This window comes from Anneissia japonica, unplaced genomic scaffold (genome assembly GCF_011630105.1).
Source record: "Anneissia japonica isolate Jap-2015-1 unplaced genomic scaffold, ASM1163010v1 scaffold1642_len504882_cov181, whole genome shotgun sequence".
Taxonomy (NCBI): Eukaryota; Metazoa; Echinodermata; class Crinoidea; order Comatulida; family Comatulidae; genus Anneissia; species Anneissia japonica.
Genome location: NW_022692852.1, coordinates 382,751 through 405,412, shown reverse-complemented (window position 1 = coordinate 405,412; position 22,662 = coordinate 382,751). Strand labels below are relative to the sequence as shown.

Below are 22,662 nucleotides of genomic sequence, written 5' to 3'. Positions count from 1 at the left end.
ATGATAGCGTAATGTAGTTTAATATGTGTAGTGCTAAGTATTGTTTGAAGCTTTGCATGGCGAAGTAATGACATTATGTTTAAGCTTGCGGTACACCACGTAGGTAGTTCTGAAAAGAACTGTTGTAGTGGAGAAAGTCTCGACGTTTCGATTGAGTTGCTTCAGTCGTTCCCATCCTTTCTCTCAGTGAACAATGGCTTTTGTTTTAGCCTTTCACTAGCAGTCTTCTCATTGGTCAGTTTATTCATCTAACCAGCAGCCAGCATCTCTACCCAAACTTACAAGTATTTCCCTGTTTGGAATTTCTGTAGATATTCTCCTGAAGACAATTGAAGCAGCTCAATCGAAATGTCGACACTTTCTCAACTACTCAGTTCTTTTTTGAGAACTACCTACGTGGTGTACCGCAAGCTTAAACATACATGTGTAATGCATTTTAAAGTCTTAAGACAGTTCGAAAGTGCATGGAATTGTCTCCTAGGTGTATATCCATATTGATAAATATTATCCAGTCACTGCGATGTACATTCAGTGCTCTAAGGTCCAATGTATGATATAGAGTGAAGTGAGAACATCCAACAGTCTAGAAGTAAGGAAATGTAGACAAAGTACACTTGCATTGACTGTCTGAATTCAAACCATTGATCTCTTGGGTGTGAGCAAAACATTCCAACATAAAATGAGCCCAGGTGTTACATATCTGCTTTTTAAATTTTAAGTAAAATTTAATTTAATTTTAAGTATTTAGGCATAAGTGCCACTGACATGCCAATAATAATCTTATTCATTTTCTTAGTGACAGTCCCTTTCTAAGGACAGCCACCCACAGAACATTTTTCTAGACGTTATGTGCCAAAGAGTGCACAGGCATTAATCATGAAAAAATATCTTGTTACCTAGAAATTAAACCCAGAACCTGTGTTAGGAAGAGAAGCATCTTAACCACCAAGCCACTCCTGTGGTTCATGATATCAGGCAAGATTTCTAATACTTTTTACATTTTCTTTTTAGTGTCCTGACAGAAAGACAGACTTGCCATGTGCGCTGCGAGATCCGATTGAAAGTAAATTTCATACCACATACAAGATTCACTTTGAGCCGAAAATCATTCCTGAAACAATAAAATCACCTAACTCAGAATCAAGTAAGTTAATTTGTTTTTTAATGAGCTGCAAAAGTATTTTGTAGAGGTTTTTTTTGTTTCAAAATTCTCACATTGTACCCAGGCTCTGCTAAATAATCTACACTATTTTAAATTTTAAATTCAGCCAGAGAAGGACTGTTTCCTTTGCCTCTGGGGACAACAATATCCTGACAAGATAATTACCTTAAAAAATGTATGCCCTTGAACTTTATTTTATGAATGTATTATTATTGGAATATCTCCAGTCAGTACAAATACTTTACCTTTAACTTTAATAACTATATCAGCTGTGTCTGTTGTTTAAAAGGCAGCCCCACTATTCCAATTTTTATATTGTATTATTGTATTATATTGCGTTTGTATACTGTTGGCCTTTAAAAAAGGACTCTGGGATGGGAATGCAAACAACGTTCACCCCTATTATCTTCTTCCATTATGATGATATGTGTAAATATTTTTTAATCGGTTTGGCTGTAAACTTATGTTACAACTCAGGCAAAAATGATTGGATGATAAAACAAAATATATCTTGTAATTGTTATCATGGCTCAAGTTTTTATTAATTTTTCCTCAGATGTTGGATCAAACATTGAAACGGTTACTACCGAGGCACCAAAGACAACTGGTGAGTTTATTCTCAACGATGTTGCTGCACGTAACCACAACGTGATCATTATTTTCACAAATAAAGATAAATTATAGGAAGCAGTTTGGTGCAGTGGGAATGGTTTGGTTTCCCAACCTCGAGGTCAGGGTTTCAATCCATCTAAAGTATGTTGCTTCAGTCTACTCAGCTGTATCAATGGGTACCAGCAAATTGATGAAAGTAACCTGCGGTGGACCAGCATCCCACTCTGGGAAGTATTACACTCTCATACACTTCACGCTACAGATAATGGGGATAAGCTCCAGCCCTATGAGCCCTAGTTTTAAATTATCTTATACAGCTACTTGATTTTTTTTTCATTTCACAGAGATAATTGGTCTGAACACCAAACAAGTTGTTGGCATTGCATTTGCTGCATTTCTTATGGGTATATTCTTTGTAACTGCTATTTGGTGTATCCATGTACATACAGGTAAAATACAAACTTGCATTAATTTTTTTTATTTTGAAATCCACATTTAAAAGGTCTCATCTATTAAATGATGTTTATGTTTCATTATGATTGGAATAAAAAAGTAAATATAAGATGATTAAAGATAAATTCACTGTAAGTGGTCATAAATTCCAAACAAGGCATCAGATTAGAATAATGTTTTACTTTTAAAAATATATTGTATATTTTTTATGGTATGTGAATATCTTAAAAACGATTTTCCCAACTTTCAATTGACTAGTCATATCTTCACTACATAATGCTACTTCACTACATAATGTACTACAGTAGAATCCCTCATTTACGTATGGCATGGGCCCAGAACCATTCGTAAATGGTATTCGTAAAATCAGGGTTGACAAATTCCTATATATTTGCACTGGTACTACTTACACTGGCATAAACTAGGCCTAGGCTAGACCTACAGGCCTATGCAGCTAAGTCTGAGGGGGCCTAGGCCTACAGTAGGCAGCTTCTAAGCATTCTGATCCCACTCTTGGCCCTACACAAATTAGTTTTACCTAGATTGTGGATTTTACTCCAACACAACTTCCATAGATACAGTACTTGTTTGTTATATATATTGATCATTCAATAAAACAATCAAGCACTATGTTGAATTTTAAAGCTGAAAACGATGTTTGGATGAGAAGTAAAATTTGTCGCATGCACATGTGCGAAGCCATAAAAAACACCGACTTTGAAGAGACCTGTTAGAGGGCCTCCTTCACTTGAGAATTACATAGTATTGTATAGTATGGTGTGTTGTGTTGTATGCATGCTAATAACAATTACAATTCGAGCGGAATTTTTTTTTTTTTAATCTTTCGCTTAAATTTTTATGATGTCATCACCTTTATTTTATGTTCGTAAAATCGGGAATTTGTTAAATCGGGGTTTCTGTTACTTTGAATAAAATGTCCAATTTCCTATAATTTGTGTATATTATGTCCATGTTCATTTTTTCATCCATTCATTCATTTCATTCATTCATTCAGTTAGTTGACCTGGTTTCAGGCATCTACATTGGTTTGCCAAAATATTTTGCCCTAGGCTGATCCATTGCTTGTCCATGTTACTCTATAATAACTATTACCTTAAATATTCAAATAAACACCCCGGGGCATTTAATTTGAGGGAGGCGTTTTGTTGTAAAATGGATATGTATATACTCAAATAAACACCCCTTAATTTTACTGTAAATGTAGCCCATGATTACCATCAAAATGTGCAATGTGTCCAAAAAGACTAAGAGAAGCTATAGATGTTGGAATAAAGTACGAAATATTGAATCACTATGGCTTCTCTTAGTTTTTTTGGAGTCGGCATGATCTTATCTACTTAAAGTATAATATAGCTTTTAGGCACAGGGCGTATCCAGAGATGTCTGAAACGTGGACTGATCAAGAGACAATGCTACCCTAGGGGGTCCTGGGAAATTTTTGTTTTCTAGAGGCCCGAAAATAATCTCTGGTTGTTTTGGGTGATCAATAATTTCTTTTTTTTTTACACTTTCCTACCGGCACCCCCTAAATCCGCTCCCAAGGCAGCAAACTTTTATTTATTGTGAAGGACTGAAGCTAGTTTTATAAGAGGAGGTTTTTTGAACCTAATTTCTATCTATCATCTGAACCAGATAATTAAATTTTGATGTGTCTGTCAGCTGTGACATTGATCTTCGCACCAGAATCCTATTGCCCTGAAGTGATCCCTATCTGAGGTGTAACTAAAACTTTAAACTGACACTCTCACTACCAATTAGAGAGGAGTTTTTTTTTTTTTGTTTTTTTTTTTTGTTTTTTTTTTTTGTTTTTTTTTGGCTGGCTCACATTTGTTTAATTCCATCAATCTGACATTAGTGTTAGAGTTATGCTGATGTGATTTTCCCAGATTGAGGTGTAAACTGAAATGTTAGTTAAACTGTGTAACCACCTATACAGGTATAATCATATATTTGGTTTGCTCGAATTTGGAAATTCATCTTTCTACTTCATATTTTATGGTAATTGTGCCTTTTCTATCTATCTGAATGACTTGTAAATATAGTGTTAAGTCATAAAGCTATTAGCTTAATGGTTAAACTAATTTTAACCATCAATCACATTTTTTAGGTTTGCCTGTGTTAAATAATTCACTCTTCTTATGCTTGTTTAACCACATAACTCAGCTTGTGTCAGGGTTGTCTGTCGCATTCATCTTTACATCAAAGTGATAATTAATTGTGTCTGAGGTTAAAATAAGAATAAAGCTTACTCTAATCATCTCTCCTATTTGTTTCTCAGCTCCTCTTGAAATTTTTTGTCATGTTGTGAGGAGCTATATATGCTGGTTAAGATGATTTTTTTTTTTCTGAGAGCAGCAGCATTTATATATTTCTATCTAAAAAAATATCTTTACAGCAATTCCAAGAAGAAATCAAGAGGAGACATCAGCAAGCCAACCACCTCCATATCAACCAACTTCAAATGGATATGCAGGCTACCGACAAGTACCGAACGGTTGTACTAGTAACGGTTACGCCGGCAACAACGGACACACATTAAATGGATTTGGACCAACAATTAATCCGAACGGAATCCCAATGAACGGAATGATGAATAGTGCCGATTTAGCTATGGTTTGATTCGATCATGTGAGTAGTGGGAGGTGATGTGTACTGAAATAGCAGGACATGGGTAAGCCCCTTAGGGCTTACTTCGGGTAAATATATATGCCAGCCAAGTGAACAGGCAAGATTTTACTCTCAGGAACAATGTCCATTATTAAACTTTCCCAATGAATACCAGCAGGAGAGCTACCGAAGACAAAACAGTAGCCGAGGAAAAAGTAGATTATAAGACCTGTAATGAAGGCTTGGAAAAAAAACTCTATCTATTTCACCAATTATACTCAGTTCGTTTGACTTTTGTTTTTTATTTCAACAAAAGAAATTGAGTGTTTTTTGTGTATTTTATTTTATGCATGAGATTTGTTCATGGTGTTGTTCTGCACCAAATTGCGTTCTACGAGCACCATAAACAGAGATGTATATCTACTGTAATACTTAAAATCTTGAATACAATGTTGATGATGAGCACAAATTTTCTGTAACTCAAATTATAGGACACCGTTTATGTAAGTATGTGCTCTGTTCCGTTTTTGACAAGTGTTATTTAAACACCCTAATATGACTTCAAAAACTAGGCTTCTAAAGCTGTACATAAGCTATCAGAGTTTTGTCTGTCAGACAGAGATGTGTGTGATCAGACAATTGGATAGGATATTCTTGTTTTATGCACTATACATACAATCAGGTTTTATGTGAAAAATACCTGTGATTTTTTGAAAAATGGTAATGGCTGTAATCCTACCTGATAGTGCATAATACTTGGTGTCTCTGTGATTTTAACCATTGTCCAATGGAAATATATAACAGATACAGAGTAGAAGAGACAAGTAAAGAAATAAACAATAACAATATGATATGACATCAACCTGCCACAGGAAAAATCACATATGAGGCATGCCATCCTCCAAACCAGCATACAGTACTGTTGCTAAATATTAAACTGAGAAATTAGCATAAGAATGTGGCAGATACTGTAGTACAGATAAGTCATAATACTTTGACTCATAACTTTGGCAATATTAAATCAATTCCAGTAAGTGACCCATCATTTTAAAGCTTACAATGTTGAGAATAAGGATATATTACAAAGTCAATTTTCATTTGTTGGTCGGTGGTGCTGGTTTTGGGATGAAAAGCCTCATTATATTTGTCACATACGAAATGTGACTGGACAGGCTTTTAGACATAATATGTGATAAACTAATCATGAAAGTGGAACTTTTACATTGTTTTAAATCAAATGATTTGAGCTTATACAAATCATAAGTTTGATGCTTTTCTTCACCAAACGTCTCATCAGGCATGCATTGTTGACAAAGAGCTAATAGTGATTGCTGGCATAAAAAAAATTAATATAACTATATTGAAACATATACAGTAATTATTCAGGACAGGCATTGGTAACAAGGTGTTGCAAGTCCAGACTTTAACAATAACTAATAACTATTTAATGAAGGCAAGAGAAAATTTTACGGGTAGTATTATTAAGGAATGCTAAATTTAATTGTCTCAACGATAGCACATAATTTAATGTAAATATAGTACAAAAATGTCATTTGATAGAGGATATAAATCGGCAAGTTTGTGATGGATTTTTAAGAATATTTTTACTGCTTCAAAGCTATCTGTCATTATCTTCACCTTAGATGTGTTTTAAGTGTCTGCACTGTGTCAAAACACTAACTATTAATAGTTGTTAGTCTTGATCAACTCGGAGAAATAATATAATAGATAATCATTTTAACAGCAGTTTTAAGGCAGTATATATTTAGCTACAAGTACACCTATTCATTTATTCATCATTTTTGTGACAGACAGTGGGGTCGCAAATTTGAGTTACAGCCGGTATATACACTTTGTATTTTAAAGGTGAAAATAAGAGATTTTTTTTAAAGCTATTCTCAAACTTAATATGCTAATTATGTCTAACTAATACTGTACCTCTATTTTATTCAGGATAATTGGTTGAAACAAATTAGTTCCAGTTCTCCATGTTTCTCTACAAATTCACTATTTTGAGAAAAATAACAAATATTTATCTTGGATGAAATGGTGGCAGAAGACAGAAATAAATTTAAGAAAATGGAAAAAGAAAAAAAAAAACTGTAATGACCCTGTTTTAAAATGTTTATGCTGCTGTCAATTGAATTATTCACTGTCTAATGGTAGTATAGGTGGTGTTGTGTTTTATAAAAAAAAAAAAAGATTAGCACAAAAAAAAAATTGATGTATGTAGAATGGTAATATGATATGATATTGGGAAATTGTAACAGAAGGAACAGAAATTGAAAATATGTTTCTAATTGTAGCTTAGAGCAAGTTGTTAATCATAAATACTGTGTTGTTTAAATTCCTCAGGGTAAACTGGAATCTGGAAGCCTTTTTGAATAGGATATAAAAACAATATAGCAGTAGGAATTCTTTAAAAAGTTTTCCGGTTTCTACCTCATATCTATTTCATATATGTTCATATATACGTTATAGCAGGAGAATAGCAAATGAGTGCTGTACAGTTTGTATATGAAAATATAAGTAGGCCTATATAAACTGTGTTTAGTTGTGTACAGAATTTATCGATTTAACTAAGTGGTTTAATAACAGTATTCTAAACTGTCTTATACTAATTCCCAATTACAACTATGGTAACCATGGTATTCCTGTCTGATTTTCACAATTTATCAATTTTATCCACAAATAATATGTACAATATTCCATGGTTTGTTCATTTTAAATGTTTTGAAGAAAAAAGAAGACTAGTGTAAATCGGAAAAAAATCTGTTGATAAATTTTTTTTCAGTGCTGGTTGACAGAAAATAATATCCAAGAGACACTGCCACCTAAATCTAATATGAGCTTGAAAATTAAAAAAAATTGAATGCCAAAGTTCCACAGGTATAAGCCCAATCCCTACTTTATGCCCAATTTGTTTATATAAGGCTTTTCTCGAGCATAAACCCAGGGTATTTGAATGAGTAGCTTAGCTAAATATTGGCTTTGACTTAGCATGGAGTGATGAAAAATTTCCTTTTGATTGAAAAGAGGATTCCTTGAGTATAAATCCACACCCCAAATCAGCCCAATTTGGGGTTTAAGGAAGGTAGGCATATACCTGAGAAACTACAGTATTTAATTTGTATATTTCAATAAGCTTTCAACTAAGGATTGTACACTTAATTTCCTGACAGCAAATTTAAGGATTTGAAAATGGATTTTTCTTTTCTTTTCTTTTTTTTTTTAAAATTTTCACTGACTTCTTGAATGATGGTTACTTATGTGGTTCTTGGAACGTGCAATTTAAAGTTTAATTTTGATTTTTTTTTCCCATGATTTTTTGGGTTTCAGTATACCTTTAAATAAAGTAAATCAAGTCAAGGGTCATAGGCTAAAATAAATTTAAGAGGGGGATTTTTTTTTGGTTGCATACAGTTTGTTAGAGAAAAACCAATGTTTTTTGCATTTAAAGAAACTTGCACCTAATCTCTCTTCAATTGTACAGCACCACCAGCGTGCAACACTGGGACTGAAAAAATCGAAGCTTACTTTGCTTGTTGGTGGCCTTGTATGGGATGTTCTGAAATATAAGAAATAATGGCCTGGAACCTAGGCTAGTAATGATAGTACTCTGGTAAAAAAAAAAGTAGTTTGTCTCCAATAAGTTAACTGCAGCTTATGAGCAGCTAAGGAAGATGAATCTATTTAAATCATGTTATTCTTAAGGTTCCCATATGCATTCACGTTAATAAGGTCAAATAAAAAAAAAATTATTGTGTTGGCCACGCACGACCGACCCAAATTTTACAAAATGCAGGGTTGGCATTTTAGCTTTTTTAGTTTAGTTTTTTTTTTTTTTTTTGACTACAACGAACATTTTTAGCTTTTTTAGTTTAGTTTTTTTTTTTTTTTTTTGACTACAACGAACAATTTTTTTTTTTCATGAGTTAATAAGGCTGGAAAAGCCTTGCCCTAAGCTAGGGTGCCAAGGCCTAGCCTATTTTGCTGCATGGTATGTGATTCAAATCTAAAATTGTTGTATTATTTGTGTATTTTCTACATATTAAGTGTAAACACATTTTTGGAAAAAAAAAAAGAAGTTTTCATACTGACCTACCCATTTTTTGGATTTTACAAAAACGTTGCCAACGCAAACAATAATTTTTTTTTTGACCTAATGGAGGGTAGTTACATTATGAACTCCTTTTAAACCTGTGCATAATTTAGTTAAGAAATTTGTTATTAAGCATATTATAACCTCGGTGTAAATAGACTTGTACAAAAATTAAGATAGTGGTTTTCTTGTAGAATATTTGTTCTTATTTGCACAATTCATTGGAATTATTTTTTTTATTCATTTTTATTGTTTTTTATTGTCTACTTTTGTCTGAATTTGTTCTGTATTTATGTAACTGATTCACAGAAAGATATGAATGTAAAATGTAATAATATGTAATTTGAAAAAGGACATGCTTTTGGTAATGATGACATAATGAATAATAATAATTTTTTTTAAAAAAGGGCCTTCATTTTTTTTAAATAAACATCTGAAAATACCTAGTGCTGGAATTTAATGAATTGCTGAAATTTAGAACTCTTGCGCTAACAAAAATAATAAGAAATTATTCCACAATTTCTATTATTTTTAGTATCTGAGGAAATAATAGGTAAATATTGAAATGGTATTTAAACTTCTCTTAGTAAATATATTTCACATCAGAATAAGATTCCGAGTTTATAAAAATTATAAATTCGTAATTTTTCAGAAATCCAGAAAATGGATTTTAAAAAGAAAATTGTTTCAACATTTTCAAAGCAATGAATATGTAATTTTTTTTTTATTTAAAATTTACTGTAGATGAACCTGTTTATAGATTGTAGACATTTTATTGATACATTGTACCTTTTAAAGGTGGATGCATACCTTGGTTATTGGGGATAATGAGGTAAGGGCTTAGTTATGGTTGTTTATTACTTCCAGGCAGTCTGTTTTTATTTTTATTTATTTATTTTATTTATTTATTCTTTATACTGGGTTACCTCTTCAGTAAGAAGTTACTGTTCTCCCAGAGGGCCCAGTACACATAAAACATTAAAATCTCAAGAAGTTTTGAGGCTTTGCTCAATTACTGCATATATTTTATAGTATTGTTTGATATGGAGAATTTTCCCAGATTTTTTTTTGTCAGACATTGAAATTTGTTGCCAAAAGCTATGTATGAAATAATGTTATTGTAATGTGATGACGTTTTTTGGCTTTTTTAAATTTTAAATTTTAACAATGGTGGTGGCCAGCTTGGCTTGACACTCGAATGAAGCCTTAAAGTTTCGACAAACAGCAGCTGTTTAGAGAAGTGGCAACATTAGAGGGCGCTTCTAGATGTGTTAGACCAAGGGAATTGAATTTGTTAGACAATACTGATATTAAGTGTTTAGCGAGTGTATTATTTGGATATTTTCCGTCAAAAATGTTGTCCCTCGATTGATGTTTACAACACAGTGGTCATACATGCATAATTACAATAAATCAGCTAATTCACGACTTTTAATTTAAAAAAGAAACCAAAAGAAAACTATAATTTTGTAATTATAAAATGAAGCTTATGTTATATTATAAATTTTCTTGTTTATTCACTTTGATCTTATAGCTCCACGTTGTTTTAAATGTCTTTCTATTGAGTTAACACATGTTCCAATAATGGAAAACATCTATAAGAATTGATTCACAACTTCAGTATATACAGTACAATATTATTTCATATCTATCAATAGAGGGCGCCGTTTCCCTCTAATTGAGGGAATCCTGGCGCTAAATTTCTAAAAGGCATCTTACAATACATAATGCACGCTAAACAAAGTCATGTTAACCAGATTACCTCAGTTATTCTTTATTACCTATTGTATATTGTTTTTTAGGCCTAATTGTATTTAAATATAGTATTATGATATTGTCTCTTTGATTTAATCTACGCCTTGGACAACTACCGTATATATCGTGAATTCAGTACACTTTCTTGTAATGTCCGATGTCGTTCATTGGATACGTTGACTTAACATTGAAGTCTATAGGAACTGTTGGTTTATATTCAGAACGTTACCATCTCCTCTGTTGATAGCATCAATGTAGTTTTTAAAATTTGTTTTTACGATTGAAGAGCCGATGTTTTGATTCAATTGTTTGTTATAAACTGTATTTGTAGTTGTGATGATTCATCATTGTAAATAAACCTTTATAAATAAAATGAGAAGATTAAAATATATTGCTTTTTGTTATTTTCATCTGACCTATAGAGTGTTGTTGCGAATGAATGATTTTTGGTAAATTTTGATTTTTACTTTGGAAAAATAGTGGCAAAACCAGATGTATGTAGATGTATGTATGCACTTACTACCCCTCTGTTCTGCGTCCGCTCTTATAATTTCTTTAGCTTTCATAGTCGCTTCGATAGCAGCATTTAATACGAATTATTAGATTACGGTAGTAAACTGCGTTGCCAACATGGCCAAACTAACTTGCTGCATGCACCGAAGTAAGTACAATCAACAGCAAGCTCCACTTCCCAAAAAGTATTTCCCTGTTTGGACTCGCAGATCTGACTGAAGCCTGGAGGAATTAAAAACTACATCGCAACTTCAAGACATTCTCAACAAAAACAGTTCTTTTCAGAACTGAATTATCTACGTGGTTTACCGCAAGCATATATTTTTCATGCAAACTTTCATGTACGTAAATACTATTACTATTTAATCCGTGAAAATCGGTAGTTTATAGTTTCCTGTTCGACTAACATAATTCCAGGTATTTGATTGGTTAAAAGTTGGGCAATAGTTCCAGCCATTCCCTCCTAGCCGGCCAATATTCCTACAATCGTCATAATTCAAATTATCTGGAGGCTGTACATTGTTCCTCGACTTTTTTCCCGGGACAGCCTCCAGATCACCTCGGGCTATAATTTGAACCATGCCCCTTAACCCAATAAATATTTTTGTACTGGTATAATATTTATGCGATATTTATTCACAATAGAATAATATTTAAAAGGTGCTTATTCTAAGATGACGTTTAGTAAAAAAATGTTTGGCATGATTATAGATTTTACATTTCAATTTAAAATCTGTAAAGCCGCAGCATTTGCAAAGTCTGTCACGAACGTCAATGATAGTGGGTTTAAATAATTTTTTTTGAACTGATACTGTAGATAGGTTATTTTTTAATGCTGTAAACAGTAAAATACAGTAGCTGATATTTGGATGAGGCTAGGCATTGCTAATATATGGGCTTTTGACTGACAACCTATAAAATATTGCCAACGTTCAAAATGTCAAGCGTCAGTTCGCGCTAAAGTTAGTAAAGTTCGTGGGTGCCGAAGCTGGGGGCGCTCTCCTATAGAATATTATTCGGCCAATCAACCCCAGCCCCTAAAAAAACTTTAACCTGACATTTTCATTAAAAGTAACCTTTAACTGAATAATCTTTGAAGTTTGACGTCTTCATGACCCAGGCTAATATTATGATTATTTATATTGGTTGATTAATTTATTGATCTATTGACTGGTTAATTGATTGAACTGATTGCTGATTGATTTAATGTGTTTTCATTGTAAATAATTTCATTGCACACATTGAAATCTGAGTTTGTTCTATTCGTTTTCTACCAAACCAAAGTCAAAAATCTTATATTAACGGATGCTTTTATTACAGTTTAGATATGTTTATATTTTCATGCGAAAAATTTAAGAAAAATATATCGAGTTAGTATTTGTATGCTTTGAATTTGTAGCTATATATATATCACTTTATTTCAAAATCACATAAAATTAATAACATATGGTGGCCAAAGGCCAAATTGCATGTTATTTACAAAAGAGATAATTACAATAATTATTATAATTTTTAAATATTTAAAATTCATAATGATAATATAAAAATACAATAATTTAACAAAAATTTATCAAAAATTTAACAATAATTTAACAATAAGTTGACAATATTGGATTTTATTTGAATAATAAAAACAGAATCGGCATCTTACTGGTTCAAGCTTGCTGTTGGTTAATAAGTTTGATATAATAGGGAATTGGGCTATTAGAGAAACGTTTCGTTTTAGAATTAAGTTGGGTAATATTATTCTTATTACGTAGGTTCCTACCGTGATTTTCAAAACGGTAGGGGGGATGAGATCATAGGAATGATTCGTGTTTGGAAGACTTTTTGCAAACTTGAGACAGTGAGATGTTCTCCTATCAGAGAGTGAACAGGGGCGAATCCAGAAATGTCCAAAAGGGGGACCGGAAGGGGGTCCGAAAGTTGGGCCGATTGAGACAACACTGCCGTAGGGGGTCCGGGGGCATGCCCCCGCGAAATTTTTGTGTTCTAGACGCCGAACATAACATTTGAGGCATTCTTGGCCATCATTTTTTCCCTTTTCTCTCTTTTTTTTCTTCTTTTTTTACCTCCCAAAAGGGGGGCCGGGGCCGGGCCGCCCCCCCCCCTAAATCCGCCCCTGCTGAATCAAGGTTAAGATTAGTGAGAGCGTCTTCATACGAATTATAATTACGCTCTAGAATAATCTTACATGCTCTTTTCTGAATACATTATATAGAATATGTTTGGGCTTTAGTTAATCCTGGATGCCAAACTACATCAGCGTATTCAACAATGGTGTCTTATATAGCAGCAAAAAGTAGAGATTAATTCTTCAACATTAAATCCAATGTTTTTTAAACATCTAAGGAAATACAATTTCTGATTTGCTTTATTAGTAATATAGTTAACATGACTGTCCTATTTCAAATTTTGTTGGATTGTAATTCCTAAGACCTTAGCTTCCTCAACAAAATTTAAAATAGTACCGCCAAGAAACAAATTCAGATTGGGAGCTTTCTTACTAAAACAAAATTGGAGTGCTTGATATTTAGTCGGGTTAAGATGAAGAGAATTGTTTTCGCACCATATGTAAAACTGATTAAGATCATCTTGGAGATGACTAACCTGATCAATATGCCGGTTCTCATATATGGAGAGGTCGTCGACATATTTTAAAGCAAGAGATTTAGAGTTCATAACCGCATTATTGATCATGATTTTAAATCCGACACCACCAAATTTTGATCCCTGTGGAATACCAGCATTAAGGGTTATGTACCTAGATAGTTTATTTTTATACCTAACACATTGCTCTCTGCCACAGAGGAAATCACAAATCCAGGGATCGATCGACTCACGGACACCACAAGAGATAACTTTTTGAACAAGGATGTTATGTTTAATTAAATCAAAAGCCAGCGCCAGAGCACAGATCGTGGACAAGACGGACAAGGTAATGTGATGTTGAGACACCTTTTACATTACCATATTGCCGGGCATCTAAAGATGGTTGAATGTCAGAAGTAACAAACAAAAACTTCAGCGACCTCAGCAGTGGCGTATCTAGCAGTATTAAAATGTGGGGGCTGGTGGGGGACGCGACCAAAATATGAGGGGGCGTGGAATTTATTTTCGGTGGCCATGACCAAAACTAGTAAATTGGGCATTGATTGCGTTGGCAATTGCAACATTGTCTTGGTGTGAGATATCAGAGACCTTTTGATGTATTGATGCCATTTACGTGGCTTTTCTTGGTAAAGGTGTTTTATTCTACTGTTATATTAATGTTTTTAGCATCAGTAATAGAGCGCTTAACTTTGTTACGAAGATTCTTATAAAGTGAAAAATTACCAGATGCATAAGCATTCTGTCTGTCAGATATAAGTTTCCTAATATGATTTGTAAGCCAGGGTTTATAACTGTTATGAACCTTACTCTTGGTAGGAAGGTATTTACTTAAACCAGAGTTCAAAATCTTATAAAGTTCATCCATTTTTTGCTGAGTGGTGGAACAATTGCTAATAATTTCCCAGTTCTCCCTATTTAGCCATTGGCTAAAATCATGAAAGTGAGTTGCATAAAAAGGACAGATGGTGATCCGAGTAATTGTGTTAGTAATTTTTCTTGACTTGGGCTTCCAGATAACACATTTGTGGTCACTTTTACCGATTGGTGCTAGTGGATAAGGTATCATATAATAACTGTCAATGTTTTTTTTATTATCAGATCAAGGATAGCATTTCCTCTGGTGTTAAACTTCACTAATTGCTTTAATCCATTGCCTTGGAGTATGCGAGCAATATTCATGCGATTAAAATCGCCAAAAATACAAAAGGTTGTTTGAACAGATCTTGCAATGATACTTTCGATAGTATTAATCATATGATTTTCTTGCGTCAATTGGTGACAATATAAACAGCACATATGATAATTTGAGAAATTCCCCGAGGTAACCTAGTCGGTCTGACTTTCAACCAAACAACTTCAAGTTCAGGAGGAATATCAATACCGAGTTGAGTAGCGTAAATGTTATTATTTACGTAGACAGCAACACCTCCTCCTCGTCCATTACGAAGATTTGTAAAAAGAAAATAGTTCGGCATAGACATTTGGTTGGAATGATGACGATGATTAAACCAACATTCAGTTACAATAATGTGTTCTGAATTCATGAGAATTTCAAATTCATCACTCTAAGTAAATTCTGATTTGAATTCAATAATAGTTGGTTGTTCATACAGTAGTTCACCAAGAATAGAGAGTTTGGTGTTTTGAGTCAATAACTGCTCTAACAAAATTGGAGTTGACGATATGTGAAGAAATTAGAGTCAAATAGAGATGAACTGAACATTAGGTGATACAGTAGTATGCATTCGGGGATTTCAGAAGTCTGATGGATCGAGACATTGTTGAGTTTGTTTTAGGTTTCCATTGGAGTTTGTTGTCTACATGTCTACATTTTTGTTTAAATCGGAATCATAAATTTGAATGGTATATTTGATATATGTATATTCATATAAAGCACTGTTATTATTATTTATCTATTTATATATACCTATATACAACACAATATAATATAATATAACATTTAAATTAGGTTTGCTGCGTAGCACCTTAAACACAATATAAACAATTAGATAAGTGATAATAACACTGCTCAGATATGAACATAAGATGTTATTATTTTATCAGGCCATAGCTCATCAACGAAAGGTTTTCTTGTATGAAAAAGTGCCTGTAGCGGGATTCGAACCTGCAATGTCTCACTGTCAAGGCGAGTATCATACCGTTAGGCCATAGGCAAATCTAACCCCTAAGCCCTCTCTGTCATACAGTAAATAATATTCAGATTAGGTATTTGCTGCGTATGCACCAACAACATACTGTATTAATAAATAATAAAAGTGCTTGGATAGGAACATAGGATGTTATCATCGTATCAATCATAGCCCTTCAACAAAAATTCCTTTTCGTTGTATGAAAAAAAAAACCATTTTTTTATGTGTTCGCTATCAATGATATTTTCGTTTTCCCCTAATGTTAAGTTTATATCACAGATGAGTACCAGTACTTGATCAACCAACAGAAGGAATGATCCTCATTGCAGTCAAGTAGTTTGAGCTGGTCTTGCAGTCAATGTTAACGCTCAGGTCTTAGCAGCAGCTTCCCCATGTTGAATAACATCTATATTATTAAAACAGCAGCTTCAGTATAAAGTCATTCTTAACTTTGTTGTAAGCATCTTACTAGTTATATACACAGCTGCTATTTCGTGTTGAATGTCATCAACAGTTTTAAACAACAAACACATACAGATCATAAAGACAAAAGGAGACTTGCTGAGAACTTGCGATCCATCAACATCAACACACCAGCAGTGGAGTTAACTAGGTTGTAAGGGGCCCTGGTTCAAGAGTACAGTCGGGGCCCTTGACGCATGCAAATTGATTAACCATGTGAACTAAGATGTGTACCACCAGTGGGTTAGTTTTGGAGCATGGGTCCTTCTGATTTTTATAATATTTGATAATAAATCTTTGGGTTTTTTTATTTTTAATTTTTAGATGTTCTCATTGGGCATCTTTGAAGAGCCAGCTATTGGCTAAACTGACCATAATAATAAGCAATTCTGCTTCTTATGATCAAAAGAAAAAGCACATTCGATATTTATTGAATTGGTGCTGTTATCAGATTAACAAATGAACAATGTCAACAATTATCTTGTTGTTAGTTTTATTTACTTAAGCTAAATAAAATGAAATGGATCACACCTGATATCGTTAGATTATGTATAACTGTGATCATTATTGTAAAACACTTATCTGACAATCACCTTTTAATAATCGTTCACTTAAAAACAACTGCACGAGTAAAAATTGGCAATAGGGTTGGGGCTAAGGTGAGAAAATTTTGAGAATATGGACCTCAGGTGCCCGGAAACTGCACTCTCATACCTTAAAAATCTTACCGGTAATTCATATCAACAATACAATACAACAATTATTTGTCTAATACAATTTACGGGGTGCGATCGCACGGTCTGCACCCCCCCCCCCCCCTTCCCGCCCCCCCCCCCCCCCCCCCCCCCCCCAGGGATGCTATATACGAGTTCATACTCTGTCGAGCATTTTGGTTTATTATTCAACGATACGAAGGCAGCGACGTGAACGCTCCTTGGCTGGAAGGAAGTAAATAGTGAAATGTTACCCCCAAATCAATCGGAGTTGGCATACTACATGTAGTGTCTTGGGTCCAATTATTTGTTATTATTCATAAACGATATTTCAAAATTTATTTTTCCTGGTACTTGCAGTATTTTTGCAGATGATGATGCTATTTGTGTTTCAGGAACACAAGTTGATGGATTAAATACAAAATTAAAATATTTTATAAATATTAGTAAATGGTATGTCGGAAGTAAGTTGAAAATGCAGTTAAAACAAGCCATGCTAATTAGAATCCACAATATAGGCCTACTTTCTATACTTTAACCTGCTGAACCTGCGGTAGTTACGCCACTGCACACCAGGTCTTTCAATAGCGGAATGTTTCAGTAATAATTACAGATAAAAGTATATAACTACATTACATTACATTATATTCTAATTAATTTTATGCTCCTCATAATTTTCTCTTTGACGCATTTGATGTTCCGGTCAATTTTTATCAACCAATCGTCTTCCTTATGCAGAATTAGCTCTGCTCTCAAGCCCACTAGATCATCTACTGTTGCTTCCCAGTATTCCACTGCCAGTGTGTTATCATTTTTCTGAAGATAGAGGTCACCCAGCTTTTCTAAGACTTCACTTATTCCTATGTTATGATCTTGTAGACCCTCTTTCCTCATCTTCAAGCAGTCGTGTAAGTGACCCAAAGCTTCCTCTACTGCTCCCTTGATCATTTCAACGTCAGCAAGATGGAAAAGCGAGTTGGCAGTATCAGCATGGCTACCTAACATCTCATCTCTAATACGATAAGCGTCTTCAAGGTCAGCTAGCGCTTGACTGTAATTGCCCTGTTTTTTGTATACTAAGCCACGACAATGGTAGATGTTTGCAATATCGGTGTGCTTGCCACCCAGACACTCTCTCATCTTCAGCGCTTGCTTAATATGCTTGTGCGCTTTCTCGCAGTCACCATCAACATTACATGTATTGTTGGCCACGTTTACCAACGAGTCAATGATGTCAGTACTCGGCTCTCTCTTAAAAAACATCTTGATTTGTAATCCAAGCTTTGCCGTTTCCAGAGCTGTTTTATGGTCACCCATTCGGTCATAGGTTTCGCTCATGTTGTTATAGATAGACCCAATCGATGGGTGATTCCCCCACATTTTCCTCCTTATCACTAGTGCTCGTTTGTGATATTCCAAAGCACGTCTTAGTTTACCTTTTGTAAAGAAAATTGAAAATGTCAGAGAAGTAAATTTGTTATAAATTCTGTGCTAACAATCTAGCAGAAATGATGAGTTGTTGCAAAGTATATGGCCATACTTTACAAAAAATATTCTTGTTTGAAGTGTCATCATTTCAAATCTTACTTCCGATCAAACTACCAGATTTGGTTATTATGGATTAGCTTTCTTATCAACCATCAAAAACCAATTCGGGCTTCAGAACTCTGCCAAATTGAGCAGCTTGACACCGGCACTAAAAGTCTCTCAGAAGTAACAAACACTCGGTCAGGAGCGATTTTTAAAATAACACTTTACATTTGAAAATGCGTTGGAACGCCGTTGAACATCGGAAAAACAATCAAATTTAGGAATACTTGGGACCTCTTCACTTCTTTAAGTAGTCACAAAAATATAAACTGTACGCTGCATTGAGGTGAAAAAGAGTAACTCATTAAATGGTAAGTTATGGGAAACGAAACGGCGGGAGCGATCACTCCGGAATTAACACAAATAAATGCGCTCATGTAAAGGTTTTTTTTAAGCGGATCAGTGATTCAAAAATAAGATGCACGATAATAACGATGTGCAAAAACGACAGTGTAAATTAATACGCCTAATGGTGTGTTAGGAAATAAAAGATGATTCAAAATATATTATCAAGATGAAATCGTTAGGTCTATGCAACTCTTGTACTTAAAAGACCAACATCTTAAGTGTTAAGTGGTACTATTACAGATTATCAATATACAAAATTCATACTGTGTACCTTTTGCAGCATATGTTAGTCCTAAGCAACTGAGAACAGACGCCATAGTCCTTTTTCTGAAATACTGATCGTGTTCACTATCCTCTGGAATACGGTTCAGAATGCTCTCAGCGTGCTTAAACTCTCTACAAAAATACCAAAAAACAAACAAACAAACAAACAAACAAACAAAACATGTTAGAGACGGATAAGAATACGTACGTATCATTATTCCCAAACCAATAGATTGTTCTAATAAAGCCTTAGGCCTTTCGCCACCATTGCTTATCGTTATTATCAATATAACCTGAGCCACCAGGTGATCATTATTTACAGCAACAATGATATTTCCATGCTTTTACTTACTTCAGAGCTTGGTCGAATTGGTCATTGGAGTAACGAATCCATCCAATATGATTAATAAGCCATGCCAAATCAACGCTGTCTCCAAATGGGGTTAAACATTTCATAGCCCGCTCGTATTGTTCGTCTGCCATTTTGTAATTAGTCTGCGCGTGTCCCAACACCTGGCCGTATCCAGATAGCATCAACCCAAGTTGCTTCTTCATCGCCGGCCCCCTACTTTCTGCCGCACGCACGCACGCTGCGTAAAACTCGACAGATTCCTTCCGAGGCAAGAAGTTGATGATTAGATACTCTGCCTTGTACGCAATGTCAAGGAACAATTTGTAGTCTTCTGTTGGACACAGTGCAGCTTCGTGTAACAGCTTCTGAATATTCACCAACTCTACAGTAAATAGGGACAGTTCCTTGCACGAATCTTCTTCGACGACAGGTGCCAATGCCTGGAGTAATCTTCCGTAAAACACACAATAACGACTTCGAAGACTTAAGAGCTGTTCCAGTGGTAGTGAAGACAATTCTTTGGATAAGAATTCGCGTAAAAAGTCGTGAATATCAAAACGATCTTGCAAAGTGTCCCTAGCAACCAGTGAACGTGTTGTCAGTGGAATAAGGACATCACGTTTAGCTAGTGCTGATCTTCCATCAAGATGTTCTAGAATATGAGCGACTGCCTCAGCATTAAATGAATCAGGAATATACGAAAGCTTAACGTATTCCTTCCTAAGTATCTCTTTTAACTTGTCGATTGAAGACTTTATCACATGACGAACTTGTTCTTCTTGACTGTAATTTTCATCGCTTAACGCGTCTAAACGATTCTTTTCTAGCAATTTGACGAGTTCCTTTGGAGTGTAACAGTTGTCTTCAAGCACAGTTGCAGCAATTTCTAAGGCAAGAGGGATTCCAGCACAGAAATTTGCAATCTTTTCTTCTGTTTCATCAGTGAAATCTGTATTTACTGCAATCAACTTTAACAGATTACTAGACTCACTGGGACTCAATTTCTCCAGACGATGGTAGTATATCTTTGCACGAATTTTAAAAAATCTGTATCGAAATCGAGATGTAATTAACAGCAATGTCTTTGTGTTGGTTACGATTCTTGTACAAAATTCTAGAAACGATGTCTGCATCTCTGCAGAGGTATCAACTGAAAGATGTTCTGCCGCATCGAATATTATCAGAGAATGGTGCGTACGCTTTCTAAAAACTGTTACAATGTCATATTCTGAGCATGGTGGCATTCCTAGGGCGGCAGACAAACGAACAAGCACTGTATTGAACTCTGTTACTCTTCGTAGTTCGATAAAATAAGCGTCTAGGCGGACACCTGTCTGGTGGCAATCTCTTACAAGCTGATGACCAATCTCCTTTGCAAGACGTGTCTTACCAATCATTGGTTCACCTGTGATGAGTACAGCCTGTGTGCTGAGCCTCTGTTGAGAACATATACCAACCATGCTATTCAGGAAGATCTTTTTCAGAGTTTTTATTTGGTTTTCGCGTCCAACGAATTTGAATTGCTCGTCAGATCTACCGATAAAGTCTGATGTTGCCGACAGACCTTTAGCCATCCTGTTTGCGTGAGTCAAACTCCTGGATAAAGATAAAAATATGTGTTCAAAGAGTAGGCATGATTCTAAAATTGCCACCAGGCTTCTATTTTAAAACCAATACTTTAAACATATTTGATTTATAAAATTAAAAAAATGTAGCCAACTTAATGTTTTTATATGATAAGGGTTTATTACCAGAATCTTTTGATTTGTTGTTCCGTACACTTGACTCGTACCATAATCATAATACACGATATAAGCAAAACCTTGTTATCGACTTAAAACGCACAAATGTTGGCCGACAAGGGATCTCGTATATAAGGCCTAAGGTGTGGAACAACATATCAAGCAATGTAAGAGCATGTGCTAATATTTCACTATTTAAGAACAAAATGAATAATATTTATCATGAAAGTTATAAGATGAAACGGTACCACTGCCAGGACGGGAACAATTGTATTATTTGTAAAGAAATTCGTCAATAATTCAATGATGTTTAAGTGCAATCTATATGTTGCTTTATTGCTGCTATTTAATTTAATTATTTATATAATTTTACTGTGTTTAAATTACTATCTAAGAAGGACATATTATTTATATTTTATTATTATTATTATTATTATTATCATTATTATTATTTATTATTTATTTTTATTAATTTTTATTTTATTTTTCTTTTCTTTGCTATTATTCTTATTATTATTATTATTATTATTATTGTCTTGATCTATGTATATGAAAGTGCTTTAATTAAAATGTATACCTTGACTTACTTTGTCAATTTGAAATAGTATCTTAATTACTTTTTTTCAGGCGCCACTAGTGTAAAGCTCTGCTTGTTTGTGGTTGCCCTTTCCAAATTCCATTTTTATATATCTGTACTGTTTATCTATGCTTTGAAAAGATTTGGAATAAATTTATTTTGAATTGAATTTTAGGCCCTGGTCTTGTACGTTGACTTTCAAATCTAGACATGAATGTGCCTGAAAGGGTAGTGACCAACCTCCTATAACTAGGGTGTTACTATTTTGACATAAAAAAGAAACTAAACTTTAGAGACAATATAACCGAGCATAATAACCATGGAAGAGGATTGTTATAAAGGCCTGAGCAGGAGTGCGGAGATGATGATGATAATAATAATACAGACAAGTTATTAAAATACATTTCAATAGGGCCTAACTATGTCTTCAAATATCCGTAGTAGGCCTATATACAAAATTTTCGCAGCACCATTTGCCTTTGAGTGAAAAATATGGGTTGCTTAAATTTCAGGTACAGTGTAATAACAGTTGTGGAATTTCAAACGAACCGGACAGGATAAAAAAAATATATATACTCACTTCTTCTTGGTTTTGACAACAATTTATCATTAACCTGACAATTTCT

At 34.1% G+C, this 22,662-nt stretch overlaps 2 protein-coding genes across 2 annotated transcripts in view; one reads left to right on the top strand and one right to left on the bottom strand.

Annotated features, from left to right (window-relative positions):
• Positions 1 to 7,586, top strand: part of LOC117100442 — a 51,999-nt gene extending 44,413 nt beyond the window's left edge. Inside the window, exons 9-12 of the mRNA XM_033240140.1 lie at positions 1,012 to 1,144; positions 1,719 to 1,769; positions 2,119 to 2,223; positions 4,644 to 7,586. Coding sequence (XP_033096031.1) covers positions 1,012 to 1,144; positions 1,719 to 1,769; positions 2,119 to 2,223; positions 4,644 to 4,867 — 513 coding nt within the window. The 3' untranslated portion in view covers positions 4,868 to 7,586. The remainder of the gene's footprint in view (positions 1 to 1,011; positions 1,145 to 1,718; positions 1,770 to 2,118; positions 2,224 to 4,643) is intronic.
• Positions 7,587 to 17,280: 9,694 nt separating this feature from the next.
• LOC117100441 lies at positions 17,281 to 21,309 on the bottom strand. The gene is made up of 3 exons (XM_033240139.1): positions 19,718 to 21,309; positions 19,373 to 19,497; positions 17,281 to 18,599 (listed from the first exon to the last, which is right to left on the bottom strand). Exons 1-3 carry the CDS (start codon positions 21,289 to 21,291, stop codon positions 17,806 to 17,808), a joined length of 2,493 nt encoding a protein of 830 aa, XP_033096030.1. The 5' UTR covers positions 21,292 to 21,309; the 3' UTR covers positions 17,281 to 17,805.
• Positions 21,310 to 22,662: the final 1,353 nt, after the last annotated feature.

What these genes read in the sequence shown, in the direction of transcription:
- LOC117100441 (XM_033240139.1), bottom strand. Translation starts at nt 21,291, where the DNA reads ATGGCTAAAGGTCTGTCGGCAACATCAGACTTTATCGGTAGATCTGAC. An exon ending in CAATTCGACCAAGCTCTGAA is followed by an intron (nt 19,498 to 19,717) that starts GTAAGTAAAAGC and finishes GTATTTTTGTAG; the next exon opens with AGAGTTTAAGCACGCTGAGA. An exon ending in ACTAACATATGCTGCAAAAG is followed by an intron (nt 18,600 to 19,372) that starts GTACACAGTATG and finishes TCTTTACAAAAG; the next exon opens with GTAAACTAAGACGTGCTTTG.